Source organism: Haematobia irritans, chromosome 1 (genome assembly GCF_050003625.1).
Source record: "Haematobia irritans isolate KBUSLIRL chromosome 1, ASM5000362v1, whole genome shotgun sequence".
Classification (NCBI taxonomy): Eukaryota; Metazoa; Arthropoda; class Insecta; order Diptera; family Muscidae; genus Haematobia; species Haematobia irritans.
Genome location: NC_134397.1, coordinates 96,828,720 through 96,843,974, shown reverse-complemented (window position 1 = coordinate 96,843,974; position 15,255 = coordinate 96,828,720). Strand labels below are relative to the sequence as shown.

Below are 15,255 nucleotides of genomic sequence, written 5' to 3'. Positions count from 1 at the left end.
AAAACGAAAATTTTTCTCACTAATTTAAAATAACAAATATTTTATATATTTTATTTGTTATTTATTATATTATTTTACCATATTATTTTATAACAATCTCTCCGTATACCAAAACAACGCGATTCCAACTAAAAAACAACCGACGCGCAAATATATCGATTACACCCACGCGCAAACACATCGATTACGATGACAGGTATCGATTACAGGTACATTAAAAAAAAAGTGAACTCTCTATTTCACTAAAGACAATTTAACTTTAGTTTAGTTCATGGAATTATTATGTTTGAAGAAAGTTCCCTCTACTCTAATAATTTTTTGTGTACGTTAGTTAAATTAACTAAAACCGAGGAAAAAAATATACACAAATGAAGGATAAAGATTAACTAAATTCATGTCTTCCAGAAAATAGTTAAATATTTCTTTAAGTTTGTAAATTTTACTAAAAATGCGTTCATCATGAACTTCGTATGTCACTAAAGACATTCTTGCAATTTTGAACTCCAATTTTTTCCTTCAAACTAAACAATTTTCTTTAACAAGTGAAAAAACTTAATTATTTCTAATAAATTTTCTTGAATTTGTCGAAAAATATTAACTTATTTTTATGACATCGGCGTGATGCCAACGTTTGTTATACTGTTTAGTTAAAATTTTCTAAAAATTTTTAAAATTTTCTAAAATTAACCGAAATTTTTCTTCCTGGTGGGTTCACTGTTTTTTCAGTGTAGACAATAGAAATTTAGGAAAATTTCCTATATTCTAACAAGTGTGTTTCCTTAAGTTTTGAAAGGATTGCATACTTCTTAGTACGAATGAACTAAAATATTTTTCTATGCCAAGTGTTGTTCGTATGTATGAAAAACTTTCTATTATAAAGCAAGTCGCAATTATCATTTTATAAGAAATTTTACTAATTTTGAGGAAACTTGGTTTTAGTTCGGTTTTTGTTTATTTTTACGAATGCTTTGTTATCGGTGAATAAAATTTTCTTTTTCAGTAGTAAATTCTTATACCCAGCGAAGAAAATAGTATGAGTAAAATTCCATGCCTTATTCTAGTTAATGAACTATTCCTAACTGCTTACAGTTTAGGATTTTTTTACTGAAACGAGTAAATTTTATTATTTTTCACAAAAATTTACCTTAATGGAAATAAAATGGATAAACTATTTTGATGAAAATTTTTTCCTTTAGTTTCGAAGGCACTTTTTTCTGGGTGTGTCTTTTATCAGATTTGCTTCAAATGTTGCACATATATAAACTCGCAATTTGGAGTCTAAAAAGCGGACCCAAACGAGAATTTGTGTACATTAGCCAAAGTTACTTGATATGCTTTCTTCTGTAAATACCTAATAAATATCATTATTTGATATTAATTCCCAAAATGTACACATTGCGAATATTTCAATTTTGAGCTATGCAATCTTCTACATATTCAATGTAGATATATTTACCGACACAACCATTGATATTCGTTTCGAAAGATATCAAGAACTTTCTAACCGCAATAACCATAACTGTTATAAGCGCCATCATATTTAATGGAATTAAAGACATTTCCAAATATGCAACTTTATAATCTACAGCTCTTTGCTGTACAAACACTCCATTGCCGCCTTTGGCCTGTGGCAAGGGAAGAAATCTTAAGAAATTGAAAAAGACTTCTACAATTCTGTTTGGATGAAGGTAGGTGAAGGTGAATTTTGGAGACACAGTTATGAGTGTATATGTGTGCGCTTTGGAAATAATTAAATAGTGTATTAGAGTAAAACTTGTGTACTTTGGTATATGCAACACATGGGAGCAATACCTTACGTGTCGCATAAAATCACGGACGGACTATTGTTAAGCGTTCATAAATACGCTCAACAAATATGTGCAGTAAAACTTGTTAACTTAATCATGGTTTTAATAAAGCATTCGATAGGAGATTATTGAAAGGTCTGAATGCATTGGCAAAAGAGGAATACTTTTAAATTTTGAATATTTTGAAAAATACTAATTGAAATTGAAAACGAATTCTAATACGTCATTCACATTATACTTCCACATAACCAGGTTTCAAATGTCATTTGCTTTATAAAAAATGAGTTTCAAACCTACTTTAGTAGATTTTTAGCCTAGTGTGTATGGGCTATAATAAAAATTTCCTTGAAAAAAATTCTTTAGTTTTTATTTGTTTGGCAACACTGCACGGTGGTCGATCCCATTGGCTAAAAAAAATCAAAGTTAGAAGTTTGTCAAAAAGTGTGGCAACACTGTTTTTTATGCAAACAAGGTTTTAAAATTTATATTTGTCTTTGTTTTATTCCATCTGAAATCTTTAAGAACGGCTTCAAAAGAGAGAGCACGTAAGCAGTTGAATTTTGCAGTGTTAAAAAGTAAATACCAAAGTGCAACTTAAAATAAATAAACCAAAAGAAGAATAACTTCTATCAAAAAAAAAATCGAAATGAATATTGAATTAAATGGTGTTAACTATATTTTAAAATAATAACAATGTGTAAAACTTGTTTTAAATTTGTTATAAAATTAATATTTTTCAGTCTCATTGTTACGTGTTCGTTCGTTCATATATGTAAATTTTAACTAGAGTTTTAGTTGTGTTCCACCTGCAGTCTTCAATGAGTTTATTGCGATCTTAAAATACTAATAATAGAAAGTACGTTTTCTAGAAGCCAAAAAAAATCGGAAGATCGGTCTACATGGGGACTAACTACACATGGACCGATAGCCATAATTTTCTTCACATCTATTGTGGTCCTAAAATACCTCTAGATTTCAAGTTTAAAGCAAATCGGATAGAAAATACGGTTTCTAGAAGCCCAAGAAGTAAAATCAGGGTATCGGTCGATATGGGGGCTATATAAATACAAAGATCGAAAGGCACCATTTTCGGCACTCCTATTTGTGGCCCTAAAATACCTCCAGATTTTCAATTTCAGGGAAATCCGATAGAAACTATGGTCTCTAGAAGCCCAAGAAGTAAAATCGGGAGATCGGTCTATATGGGGGGCTATAAATACCAAAACATGGACCGATATACACCATTTTCAGCACACCTATTTTTGGTCCTAAAATACCCCTAGATTTCAATTTTCAGCCACATCGGATGGAAAGTACTGTTTCTAGAAGCCCAAGAAGTAAAATTGGGAGATCGTTCTATATAGGGGACTATACCAAAACGCCGTCAATCAATTCAATTTTATCATTAAATAGTTCTGACATAATTAAAAAGCCGTGTCCGAAGTTTCACGATGATACCTACACTGGAAGTATTTTTGGACGCTAACTCCATAAGCACCGACCACCGTGTACTGGTTTAAATGTTCATCGACGGAGTTCAATTATAACTACCGATTTTGGAGGGAAGATCAGTCAGAAGCATTGCAAAAGCTACAAAATAATCTCATTTTGCAGCGGTATATAGGTTGGTGACAGCAGTGGACCATACACGGATAGAAAAATATGTTTTTCATATGCTCCGATGAAACAAAATATTTTTCCGTTTGAAAGTGCAAAAATATAATATTCTTAAACATGTTATAATATGTATATTACATTTGAGACATCAATATTTCATACAAATAATATATGTGGATGTAAATAGATATTAATTTAGAAATGTTGAGTAAACACCCAGTACAAATAAAACGAAAAAAATATAAAAACTCCTTTTTTTGTCATTATAATATCAAATTGCTGAATTGAGTTGCCTATTATTGTTGTATTTATGCATTTGTTTAAAAAAAAATATATTGTAATATTGAACTAAAACACATCATATTTCTTTAATTACAAATTTGAGGAAAATAATCGGCTTTGGCTTCGACCGATTATTGCTTTTTTGCCGAACATCGGCTTCGACAAACAAAACCGCTTCGGTCGAACTCTACTTGTATTAGTGAATTTGTTTTGGCTATGTGCTTGGCATGTTTAGAACCCTCTAGTCACGAGAGTAACCAGGTGCCACCAAAATCTAGTTCCGAAATTAGCTTTTTGAAATGCTTTATTGAGCTGGTTCCATTTTATGCTACAAGTAATGTAGAATCCAAACAAGTATATACGGCCGTAAGTTCGGCCAGGCCGAATCTTATGTACCCTCCACCATGGATTGCGTAGGAACTTCTACTAAAGGCTGTCATCCACAATCGAATTACTTGGGTTGCGATAACACTTGCCGATGGCAAGGTATCGTAAAACTTTTTAACACTGTCTTCTAAATTGTAAGTTAGTCCATAAGGGGTATATATTAAACAAAAAAAAGCCGATTAAATACGTATATAATTCAGTTTGACAAAATTTTCTATAGAAATAAAATTTTGACAAAATTTTCTATAGAAATAAAAACTTGACAAAATTTTCTATAGAAATAAAATGTTGACAAAATTTTTTATGGAAGTAAAATGTTGACAAAATTTTCTATAGCAATAAAATTTTGACAAAATTTTCTATAGAAATAAAATGTTGACAAAATTTTCTATAGAAATAAAATGTTGACAAAATGTTCTATAGAAATAAAATGTTGACAAAATTGTCTATAGAAATAAAATGTTGACAAAACTTTCTACAGAAATAAATTTTTTACAAAATTTTCTATAGAAATAAAATTTTGACAAAATTTTCTATGGAAATAAAATGTTGACAAACATTGCTATAGAAATAAACTTTTTACAAAACTTTCTATAGAAATGAAATTTTGACAAAACTTTCTATAGTAATAAAATTTGACAATTTTTACATGGCTGTTAGAGGCCATATACTAACCACGTACTACATTTCAATTGGATCGGATGAATTTTGCTCATTCAAGAGGCTCCAGAGTTCAAATCTGGGGATCGGTTTATATGGGAGCTATATATAATTATGGACCGATATGGACCAATTTTTGCATGCTTGTTAGAGACCGTATACTAACATCAGGTACCCAATTTCAAACGGATCGGATGAATTTTACCCCTCCAAGAGGCTCCGGAGGTCAAATCTGGGGATCGGTTTATATGGGAGCTATATATAATTATGGACCGATATGGACCAGTTTTTGCATGGTTGTTAGAGACCATATACTAACACCACGTACCAAATTTCAATCGGGTAGGATGAAGTTTGCTCCTCCAAGAGGCTCCGGAGGTCAAATCTGGGGATCGGTTTATATGGGAGCTATATATATTTATGGACCGATATGGACCAATTTTTGCATGGTTGTTAGAGACCGTATACTAACATCAGGTACCAAATTTCAACCGGATCGGATGAATTTTGCCCCTCCAAGAGGCTCCGGAGGTCAAATCTGGGGATCGGTTTATATGGGGGCTATATATAATTATGGACCGATATGGACAAATTTTTGCATGGTTGTTAGAGACCGTATACGTAGACCACGTACCAAATTTCAACCGGATCGGATGAATTTTGCTGCTCCGGAAGGCTCCGCAAGCCAAATTAGGGGATCGGTTTATATGGGGGCTATACGTAAACGTGGGCCGATATGGCCCATTTTCAATACCATCCGACCTACATCAATAACAACTACTTGTGCCAAGTTTCAAGTCGATAGCTAGTTTCGTTCGGAAGTTAGCGTGATTTCCACAGACGGACGGACAGCCGGACAGACGGACAGACGGACAGACGGACGGACGGACGGACATGCTTAGATCGACTCAGAATTTCACCACGACCCAGAATATATATACTTTATGGGGTCTTAGAGCAATATTTCGATGTGTTACAAACGGAATGACAAAGTTAATATACCCCCATCCTATGGTGGAGGGTATAAAAATATGTTTATGTGGCGTACTACTACTAGCGACAGAACTGGGCTCAAGTAATGCTACAGGATTGAAACTAACTCCAGTGGCTACAGAGGAGGCTCCCCATATTGTGAACAACCATCAACCAACCATTGCGTACGGAACCATTGGGCAATTTTACAAAACGTAAGTCTGGTCAATCTGGGGTTTTGTTGAGTCATCACACCCCAACTTGTCTATTGACAAGTTTTATGAGATTTTTTTTATTGAGATTGAATTGACATTTTTTCGTTAGTGTTTCACAGAGGTTTTCAATGCTACCCACAGAAAACTCAAACTGCATGCTATAAATATTTAAATATACTTTAGAGGATAATGCAAATAGTGATGGCAAAGTTTGTATCTTAGAGAATAAAGTGTTTCAAAGAAGTAATTTGGAATGTCCCCATGTACTCATTGCATTGATAATAATCCCCATTCTTGTTTGAAGATTTTCAAAATGCATTGCATACTTGTATCCAACAAACTAAGTTTTTTGTTTTGCTTTGTATTGTACAATGTTCCTCATTAATTTGCTTCCGGAGTTTAAATATCCAACAGAGAAATGACTTCATTAGAAGCAGCAATTTTGGCAATGGCACGAATATACTGGCAACAGGCATCAGATTCATGAAGAGCACACCACGTCCCATGCTACAATTTCGGATGCTACAAATAAAGTATTATTTTAATGCTGCACAGCTCCTCCATGTCTGTCATAGCAATACAATAGTTACGGCCCACACACACACCTCGACACTTAAAGTGTTGCGGGACCATATCTACTCCAGGTGTTTACCTAATGACATGAATGTCTCGGATAAAAGCCTCGACGACTGCAAATGTCGTCTTAAAACGGTTAATTGAATCTATTACTCTAATAGGAGAGCCTTGTAGAGGGGTTTAATTTGTATTTTATGATTTGCTGGTTCTGTTTGCCAAAAGACAAAATGCAACAGTTGTAGCTTTACATTAACCTCCATCCGTAAGTGGCCAAATACTGTCGTTCGAATGGCTTTAATCGGCGGAGCGCACATATGGAGTTGGCTCGAGTTTGCAAAGTAATATTTTTTGATTACAATTGTACAATGAAAGCTTGTCAAGAGTTACTCTGATGCATTGAGTTCTGTGTGGTGATGTAATAAACTGCATACAACAGTTTAGTTTTTGGGAAATGAAACGAAATTCAGACTAAAAACACATAAAGTATTATTCCTTAGCGTCAAAAACCAAAGAGGTAGTGGCTGACCACAATTTTTTTTGTGAAAAAAGTAACATTGTGCTCTTGAAATATATTTGGGGTGATCATATTCGTTTTCTAGGTGCTAGTACCTGGAGTTCATTCTACACCCAGAGTGGGTATATAATTAGAGCTCGACCGAAGCATCGGCTTCGGCATTCGGCCAAAAATCGATAATCGGCCACGAATCGGTATTCGGCGTCAAGAGGCCGATTAAGCGAAGCCTTTTGAAAAATTTATTTAATATTGAATTATCCCAGCGTTGAATTTGTCTCAGTAAAAACCCAGTAGAAATAAAACATAAAAAATATTTAAAAAAACGGTTTAATGACATTAAACCAACAATTTTACAAAGAAAAATATAAAAATTCAATCTGTAAAATTATTTACTTAATTTGTTTTGAATTAATTTCATTTTGATCATTTAACATTCATTAATTTCTATTTCAATGTCTAATTTATTTCTTTTTAATATATTACATATTCAATTTTGTACTAACGAAAACACGACCCACACTAATATACAATTCGTGTACATACATAATTTACATAGTGAAATTATAAATAAAACTTATTAAATACAAAACTAAACGACATACAAGTGTTATCTATTTAAAAAGTGGTAAAATCGGACGGACATACGAGGGCGGTTCGGAAACTTCTTAGCCTATCAATGAAAGAGAATAGAGTTAGTTTTTCAAAAATATTTTTATTTTTCAATATAATCTCCTGAAACTTCAATACACTTAATCCAAGGCTTTTCTAGCAATTCTATCCCTTCATTAAAATAGTTTTCCTCAAGGTCTTCAAAATAGTGGTTTACAAATGTAATTGCATCTTCATTTGAGGTAAAACTAGTAAAAGTCACTGGGAGCAAAATTAGGACAATAAGGCGGGTGGTCAAGCAACTCGTACTTTAATTCGTTGATTTTAGCCATTGTTAAAACACTGGTGCGTTGTCTTGATGAAAAAAATTTTTTTTTTTGTGTTGTAAGCCAGGACGTTTTTCTCGAATTTGTACATTTAATTGATCCAAAACTTTGCAATAGCACTAGGAATTTATTGTTTTACCCTATTACAGATAGTCAATCAATAAAATACCTTTGAAGTCCCAAAAAAACGTTGCCATAACCTTACACTTCCTCCAGCTTGTTTGGATTGTTCTTTTGTCTCTGGAGTATAGTGGTGGATCCATGTCTCATCAACAGTTATGAAACGACGCTTAAAATCCATTTTATTTCGCGTAAAACGATCCAAACAAGTTTGAGAAATGTTCATTCTTATGCGTTTTTGATCGACTGTTAACAAATGCGGCACTCATCTTGCAGAAAGCTTTTTCATCTGTAGCTCTTCATGCAAAATTAAATGGACTCGATCATTTGAGATGCCCATGATATTAGCAATTTCATGCACTTTTATTCGTCGATCATTTAATACCATATCATGCACTTTGGCTACAATTTCTGTTGTTGTTGCTGTTTTTGAAAGTCCACTACGTGGTTCATCTTTAATGCTTGTACGACCACGTTTAAATTCAGCAACCCAATTTTTTACTGTTGCATATGAATGAGCACTTTCACCTAACACATTCACCATATCATTATGAATTTCTTGTCCCGATAAACCTTTTTTTATGTTGCCAGATCGAAACAAAATTTAACATGTTTTCATAACAGAGATGGAAGTTTCCAAAACACTTAACTGTTTTCTGTTTATATCACGCTTTTTGTGCTAGGCTAAGAAGTTTCCGAACTGCCCTCGTACATGACATTTCTAAAGGTCAAAGCCGACCTAAAATTTATAGTGAAAAATTAAAAGGTCTATACCGACCTAAAAATTCACCCCCATCAAAACCCCATATAAATTTAGTGGGAATTTACGCCCCCCACTAAACAAAACCTTTATTGTAAAGGGTGATTTGTTAAGAGCTTGATAACTTTAAAAAAAAAAAACGCATAAAATTTGCAAAATCTCATCGGTTCTTTATTTGAAACGTTAGATTGGTCCATGACATTTACTTTTTGAAGATAATTTCATTTAAATGTTGACCGCGGCTGCGTCTTAGGTGGTCCATTCGGAAAGTCCAATTTTGGGCAACTTTTTCGAGCATTTCGGCCGGAATAGCCCGAATTTCTTCGGAAATGTTGTCTTCCAAAGCTGGAATAGTTGCTGGCTTATTTCTGTAGACTTTAGACTTGACGTAGCCCCACAAAAAATAGTCTAAAGGCGTCAAATCGCATGATCTTGGTGGCCAACTTACCGGTCCATTTCTTGAGATGAATTGTTCTCCGAAGTTTTCCCTCAAAATGGCCATAGAATCGCGAGCTGTGTGGCATGTAGCGCCATCTTGTTGAAACCACATGTCAACCAAGTTCAGTTCTTCCATTTTTGGCAACAAAAAGTTTGTTAGCATCGAACGATAGCGATCGCCATTCACCGTAACGTTGCGTCCAACAGCATCTTTGAAAAAATACGGTCCAATGATTCCACCAGCGTACAAACCACACCAAACAGTGCATTTTTCGGGATGCATGGGCAGTTCTTGAACGGCTTCTGGTTGCTCTTCACTCCAAATGCGGCAATTTTGCTTATTTACGTAGCCATTCAACCAGAAATGAGCCTCATCGCTGAACAAAATTTGTCGATAAAAAAGCGGATTTTCTGCCAACTTTTCTAGGGCCCATTCACTGAAAATTCGACGTTGTGGCAGATCGTTCGTCTATTCATGATGAAATGTCAAAGCATACTGAGCATCTTTCTCTTTGACACCATGTCTGAAATCCCACGTGATCTGTCAAATACTAATGCATGAAAATCCTAACCTCAAAAGAATCACCCTTTATTTATAATATACAACTATTGAATTTTGAATACTATATAGTCTGTTAGTTCTATAAGAATATTATAAGACATGGACAAAAGTATCTTTTATTTTTGTTTTTATGTCTTTGTTGAAAAAGATATGGTAATATTGAACTAAACACACAAAATTTCCTTAATTACAATTTTGAGGAGAATAATCGACTTGGGCCGAACATCGGCTTCGGCCAAAAAAAACCTGCTTCGGTCGAGCTCTAAATATGATTACATCAAAAATTTTTCAAGACCAAAATCTTATTGTTGGTTGGGAAACATTTTGACACAAAAAAACTACTGCTAACTTTTGACAAATGTGCAACTCTTTTCTAATTATATGCACCCACATACACGCAAAGAAAAAAAAATAACGTTTGAAAAATTCGTATCGTTAAGGTTATCCTTTTGCTGCAGTTTCTTGATTTCATTACTATTCCCAGCAAAAAAGCGTCGCCAAAAATTTACTGAAAATGTTCTTTTTGGATCCGGAAGTGGTGCAAAATTGGTGCAGAAGCGATGAATTTAACATGGGCTTGTCATAGGACGGATGTCCACCATTTCAACAGGTGTTGCACTGAGTTTGCGTCGCTTCTTAAGGTGCAGTCCGAATTCAATGTTTCGGATGTGAATTATAAAATTGTGTCATATTTTGCCAAATCAATAATTTGTAAATTTTTTATGATTTTTAAAGCATTCTTACGCTTGCCTAAAACGTTTGACCTCAAATATTTGCAACAAAGTGCAATTTTTCTAGAATGGATTTAGAATTTTTTCGACAAAATTTTAATAATTTGTACCATTTTATTAATTCTTACTCTCTTTTTAACCTTGTTAAAACAAAATAATTTAAATTTTTTTATTAAAAATATGAAAAAACGAGTTAAAAAAATGAATCAAAAGAACTTACTGTGTAGTTAAAATAAAGAACATCTTTGGGAGGTCATTTTTTGAAGGTCTTTTAAAGTAGTGACTTTAGAAGAACTTCCATTTTTTTTTTGCTGGGTTGTTTTGATTTCAGCTTGAAACCATACGTTGCACTATGGGCGGAAATTGAAAATTTGAGGCAAAAATTATTTACAATCAGTCTTGTATCTCTATACATCGTATATCGATATTTCTTATCAAAATCAAATGTTAACAACAGAAAGGGAGTCAGGTGCAGGTGCGTTACTATAGAGGGGTCAGAATTATAATTCCACTTGGAATACTACAGAATGTACTCATATATGGAGATTAATTTATGCTTGCCTATTTTCCTTAATAAGAAAGTGTCATATCCCCAGAACTTTATGTAAATAGTAGAAACCAGTTCTCATTTTATTAAATTAATTTCATTTAATTAATATTAACAAAATATTAACCATTAAAATCACTTTCTTCGGTATCTAATTCTAATTCCGTACGTCTGTGTTTGTTGTTCCTAAGATTCTGGTCGCAATCATAACCGATTTTGATGAAATTTGGTACAACGTGTTTTCTTTGTGTTGAATTTGAAAAAAAATCAGATCAAAGTTGGATATAACACCCCATATACGTATCGCCTGATTTTCACAAATGAAATCATATTACACTTATTTTCTACCCAATTGTAGCACCATTAAAGTATGCAACTTTTCATAAAATTCGTTTAGATTTAGATATAGCTCCCATAGACACGTATCGCCCGATTTTGCCAAAACCATTATTTATTAACCGATCTTACTCAAATTTGGCATCTTCTATAGTACTAACTATACCTGCAAAAATCATCGAAATCGGTTCAGATTTAGATATAATTTAAGTCACCACACGCAGAGAAGAAACATGATTGTCACAATCATATTCGAAGAGCAAAATAACATGATAGGAGCTATTTTCGCGGCGACCATTTAACATGTTCACCTGAAACCATGTTGGCTCAGTGAACATAGTTGTAAGAAAAATAAAATTTTCCTCATCTAAAATGTTATTATATTGATAAAAAGAATTTTGTTTGAATCAAAAGACAATGGTCACGATCTAAAATGTTACGGTATTCGTCAAAAATGGTTTTCTTCCAGTTAAAAGAACATGGTCACCACCTAAAATGTTTTGATCTTTATGAAAAAACTTGAAAAACGAAAACTCAAAATTAACTTTATTTATTGGTTTTTATTTATTTATAAATGAAAACATTCTTTATTTGTATTTATAATATCGTGCAAGCAAACATCACATATTTTTACACACTCTATTTTGGTTCAATTTCAACAATAAGTAATCATTCCGTATTTACTTCGTATACCCATCAAATGTACCAATGCATACATCATGCAATTGCAAAAAAATAAATTATACCATATATCAAATTGTAGAACAAAAGACAGGTACATTTTTTCAATTACATTTCCTTGTTTGTGTGCCACTGCCACGTGCCACTTCTGAATAAATAAATTAACACAAAACCAAGTAATTCCGTATTCTCCGTCCATTCCAAGAAACAATCAGCACACGACTGACGCGCAAAATGAAAATCGTGTGTACCTGCTCAATGTTTTTATAAAATTCTGTTCGCTGCAAAAAAATTAAAAAATTAAATGGTCACGAAAACGATGTACATGGTCTTTATGGCCATGTAATGGCTGTAGACATGTCTATACGTAACCTATAAAAATACTTTTTTCCCTGCAAAAAAGTAAAAAAATTGAATGGTCAGGTACATGATTTTCCCGAACATGTAATGGTCTCAGAATCGATCATTTAAATAATAGAACATGTTTGCGGTATTTGAGAACTAGTTAAATGCTTATTGCCAGCATACATTTTTCTCCGCTCGAAAATTATTTTAACAAAAACAAAATACATGGTTTTCGCGACAATTGCATACTCTAGATAAGCATTAAATGGATGCGGCAACCATGTCCAAACATGTTTTTTTTTTGTAGAAACTAAATATGGAGAACGAATGAAATATGGGAGTCATATCTCATTAAAATATGATATTGTATAAGAACACTAAAATGTGCTAAACATCAATAATGCAGTGGCTTCTGGTATGAATTTTATATTGTAATTGTTGACCAATTTCCCAATGGGTTCCGGATGTTTTTAATTTAATTGTTTCCTTTAAAATCTAAATTTTTAGTATCCAAAACATATTTTTTTACTTTATATAATAATTGCGATGTGTATCTTTGGTGTCATTCTAAGTTGTTGGATCATCTTCATTATTACGCAACCAACAACAATTGAGAATTTCACCCAAATTCCAACGGGCACGTGGCTCAGGTTCCAAAAGAACTGCAACTGTCGCCTTAGCTTGGGCCGAAATTTGATCCTGTAGTTTTCTGCGAAAAGCAAATTTTTTCTTTCGCTGATCATCAAGAAGTTTGCTCAAATTACTGTCATCGAATGGCATCTTTGCATTAAGCATTATGAACAGTATGATTCCCAGTGACCAAGCATCGGCCAATTTAGGGTCATAAGGACTTCCACTAACAACTTCGGGTGCTGCATAGGCTGCTGATCCGCAATAAGTTTCCGATTTTATTTCGCGTCCATTCACATCGTGACAAAAACGGGCAAAGCCAAAATCTGCCAGTTTAACATTGAGTCGCTTCGACAATAGGACATTCTCACATTTGAGGTCCCTATGGGCGATGTCATGTGAATGCAAATATTTAACGGCTTTGGCCATTTGTGAAAACCAAACCTTTGCTTGCAGTTCCTCCACAGCACCAGTGTTTTTGATGTACGTCAACAAATCGCCATTTTCAGCATATCGCATAAATATGAAGATCTTGGGACCACGTTGAAGAATACTATGGATTTGAATGATATGTGGATGGTCAATTTTCGTCAGTATATCGAGTTCACGGGGGAAAAATTTATGAACAAAATCGGATGGTGCCTTTCCCTTATCGATTATTTTACAAGCCAAGTGTACACTTCGACCAGCAGCATTGTCTGCATATCCAGCTGTAATTACAGTGGCGTAAGATCCTTCTCCAATTTTTTCCCCAACATTGTAACCACGTTGAGACAAGGCATCTATATCGGAGTTTCGCGTACTTAGTTGCCGGCCGGTATTGGAGGTAAACTTGGACATAATTCTTGGAATTTTATACGGATGGTAAAATTTTGTTAAACTGTATCCGCACAAGATTCGTCAGACAATTTGAATTTGCAGCCAAAAAGTTTTGACCAACTTCGGGGAAAGTTTCTAAATTTACAAAAGCAATATGAAAATATTTGTAGGAAAAACTTCAAATAAAAATTTAATTGTCTACATTCGAAATGACAGACAAGCTAATTTGTGCCTTTTCAAATTTGTCACAGGCATGAAACCAAATTTTCCATCGACAATGAAAAAGTGTACGTTTTGGTTTCAAATTGTCCAAACACACACTCTCATCGCCAAGTAATCTTGGCGGTAATTTATGGAATTTAAAAAAAAAAACACACACACAGGGTGCCTGCTCTGTACTGCAATAAGTTAAAGTGGCAGCCCGATTTATTTAAGGCTTACTTAGACTATTCACGGCCATTTTCATGTAGCTCCGTTAGGCTTTAACTGCCAGTTAACACAAACATGGAAACAGAAAAAAAAAATTTTTGAGCAGTTAAGTTTATAACTGGCGTATGGAATATATACGCAAGATGACAAATATGTACATATCACGATTTAAAAGTTCGTTAGCTAACATAGCACTAACGGAATTTCATGAAAATGAGGGTCAGTCCACTAATTTATTGCATTATGCAATGCAATAAATCAAATTTTAAACCCCGTTTAGATTTGTTCTAATTGGCTACCATTGGCACGAATTAAGATCTTCAAACAGAAGCCAAAGCATTAATATTGTGCATGAAAGTGGCTCTGCCCTATTTTGTCCTATTCCTAGCGAAGCACCGGCACTTTTTGGTATTTTTTAGTGACGATCATACTCTCCAAAATGCCCAAAGCGTGGATGGAGATCCCATCGAGGTACCTCATGACATACTATATGTATGTACAGAATTTCTTGAATTCATTCCCTATAAAAATATCGAGAAAGTTTTTCATTTCAAATTTTGCTGACTCTTTTATTTTTTATTTCAGCCCTCTTCTATGGTAATGTTTTGTGCATAACTATTGATCCAGTGGGCACCAATGGCAATAACACAAATTCGAGCATCATCCATGCACAAATTAATTCAGGCAATGTGGAAGACAATGCTACTCTTGAGGCGACGCAGGATTCTGTACTCAGTGCATCGGAACGAACAAGACGTTTAATTCCATATATGGCATTTTATGTACCCATCCAAGATTTACCCATTAACCAGCAGTACGCATCAATGCAGACGGTAAGATTACCATTTCCAATTATTTTAAACACTAACTAACCAACCAATGCTGCTACAT

The 15,255-nt window shown here is 33.8% G+C and overlaps 3 protein-coding genes across 4 annotated transcripts in view; 1 reads left to right on the top strand and 2 right to left on the bottom strand.

Moving 5' to 3' along the window:
- qin (tudor domain-containing protein qin) overlaps nt 1–15,255 on the bottom strand; it is a 663,334-nt gene that overhangs the window by 587,337 nt on the left and 60,742 nt on the right. The gene's annotated exons all lie outside the window — the stretch shown is intronic.
- Nucleotides 1–15,255, top strand: part of LOC142221450 (uncharacterized) — a 231,159-nt gene that overhangs the window by 166,937 nt on the left and 48,967 nt on the right. Inside the window, exon 2 of the mRNA XM_075291198.1 lies at nt 14,950–15,197. Coding sequence (XP_075147313.1) covers nt 14,950–15,197 — 248 coding nt within the window. The remainder of the gene's footprint in view (nt 1–14,949; nt 15,198–15,255) is intronic.
- On the bottom strand, nt 12,897–14,139 carry Tssk (Testis-specific serine/threonine kinase). The gene has a single exon (XM_075291200.1). The coding sequence runs from the start codon at nt 13,954–13,956 to the stop codon at nt 13,054–13,056; it is 903 nt and encodes a 300-aa protein (XP_075147315.1). The 5' UTR covers nt 13,957–14,139; the 3' UTR covers nt 12,897–13,053.

Bases quoted from the DNA above. Each gene is read 5' to 3' on its own strand.
- Tssk (XM_075291200.1), bottom strand. From the start codon at position 13,956: ATGTCCAAGTTTACCTCCAATACCGGCCGGCAACTAAGTACGCGAAAC.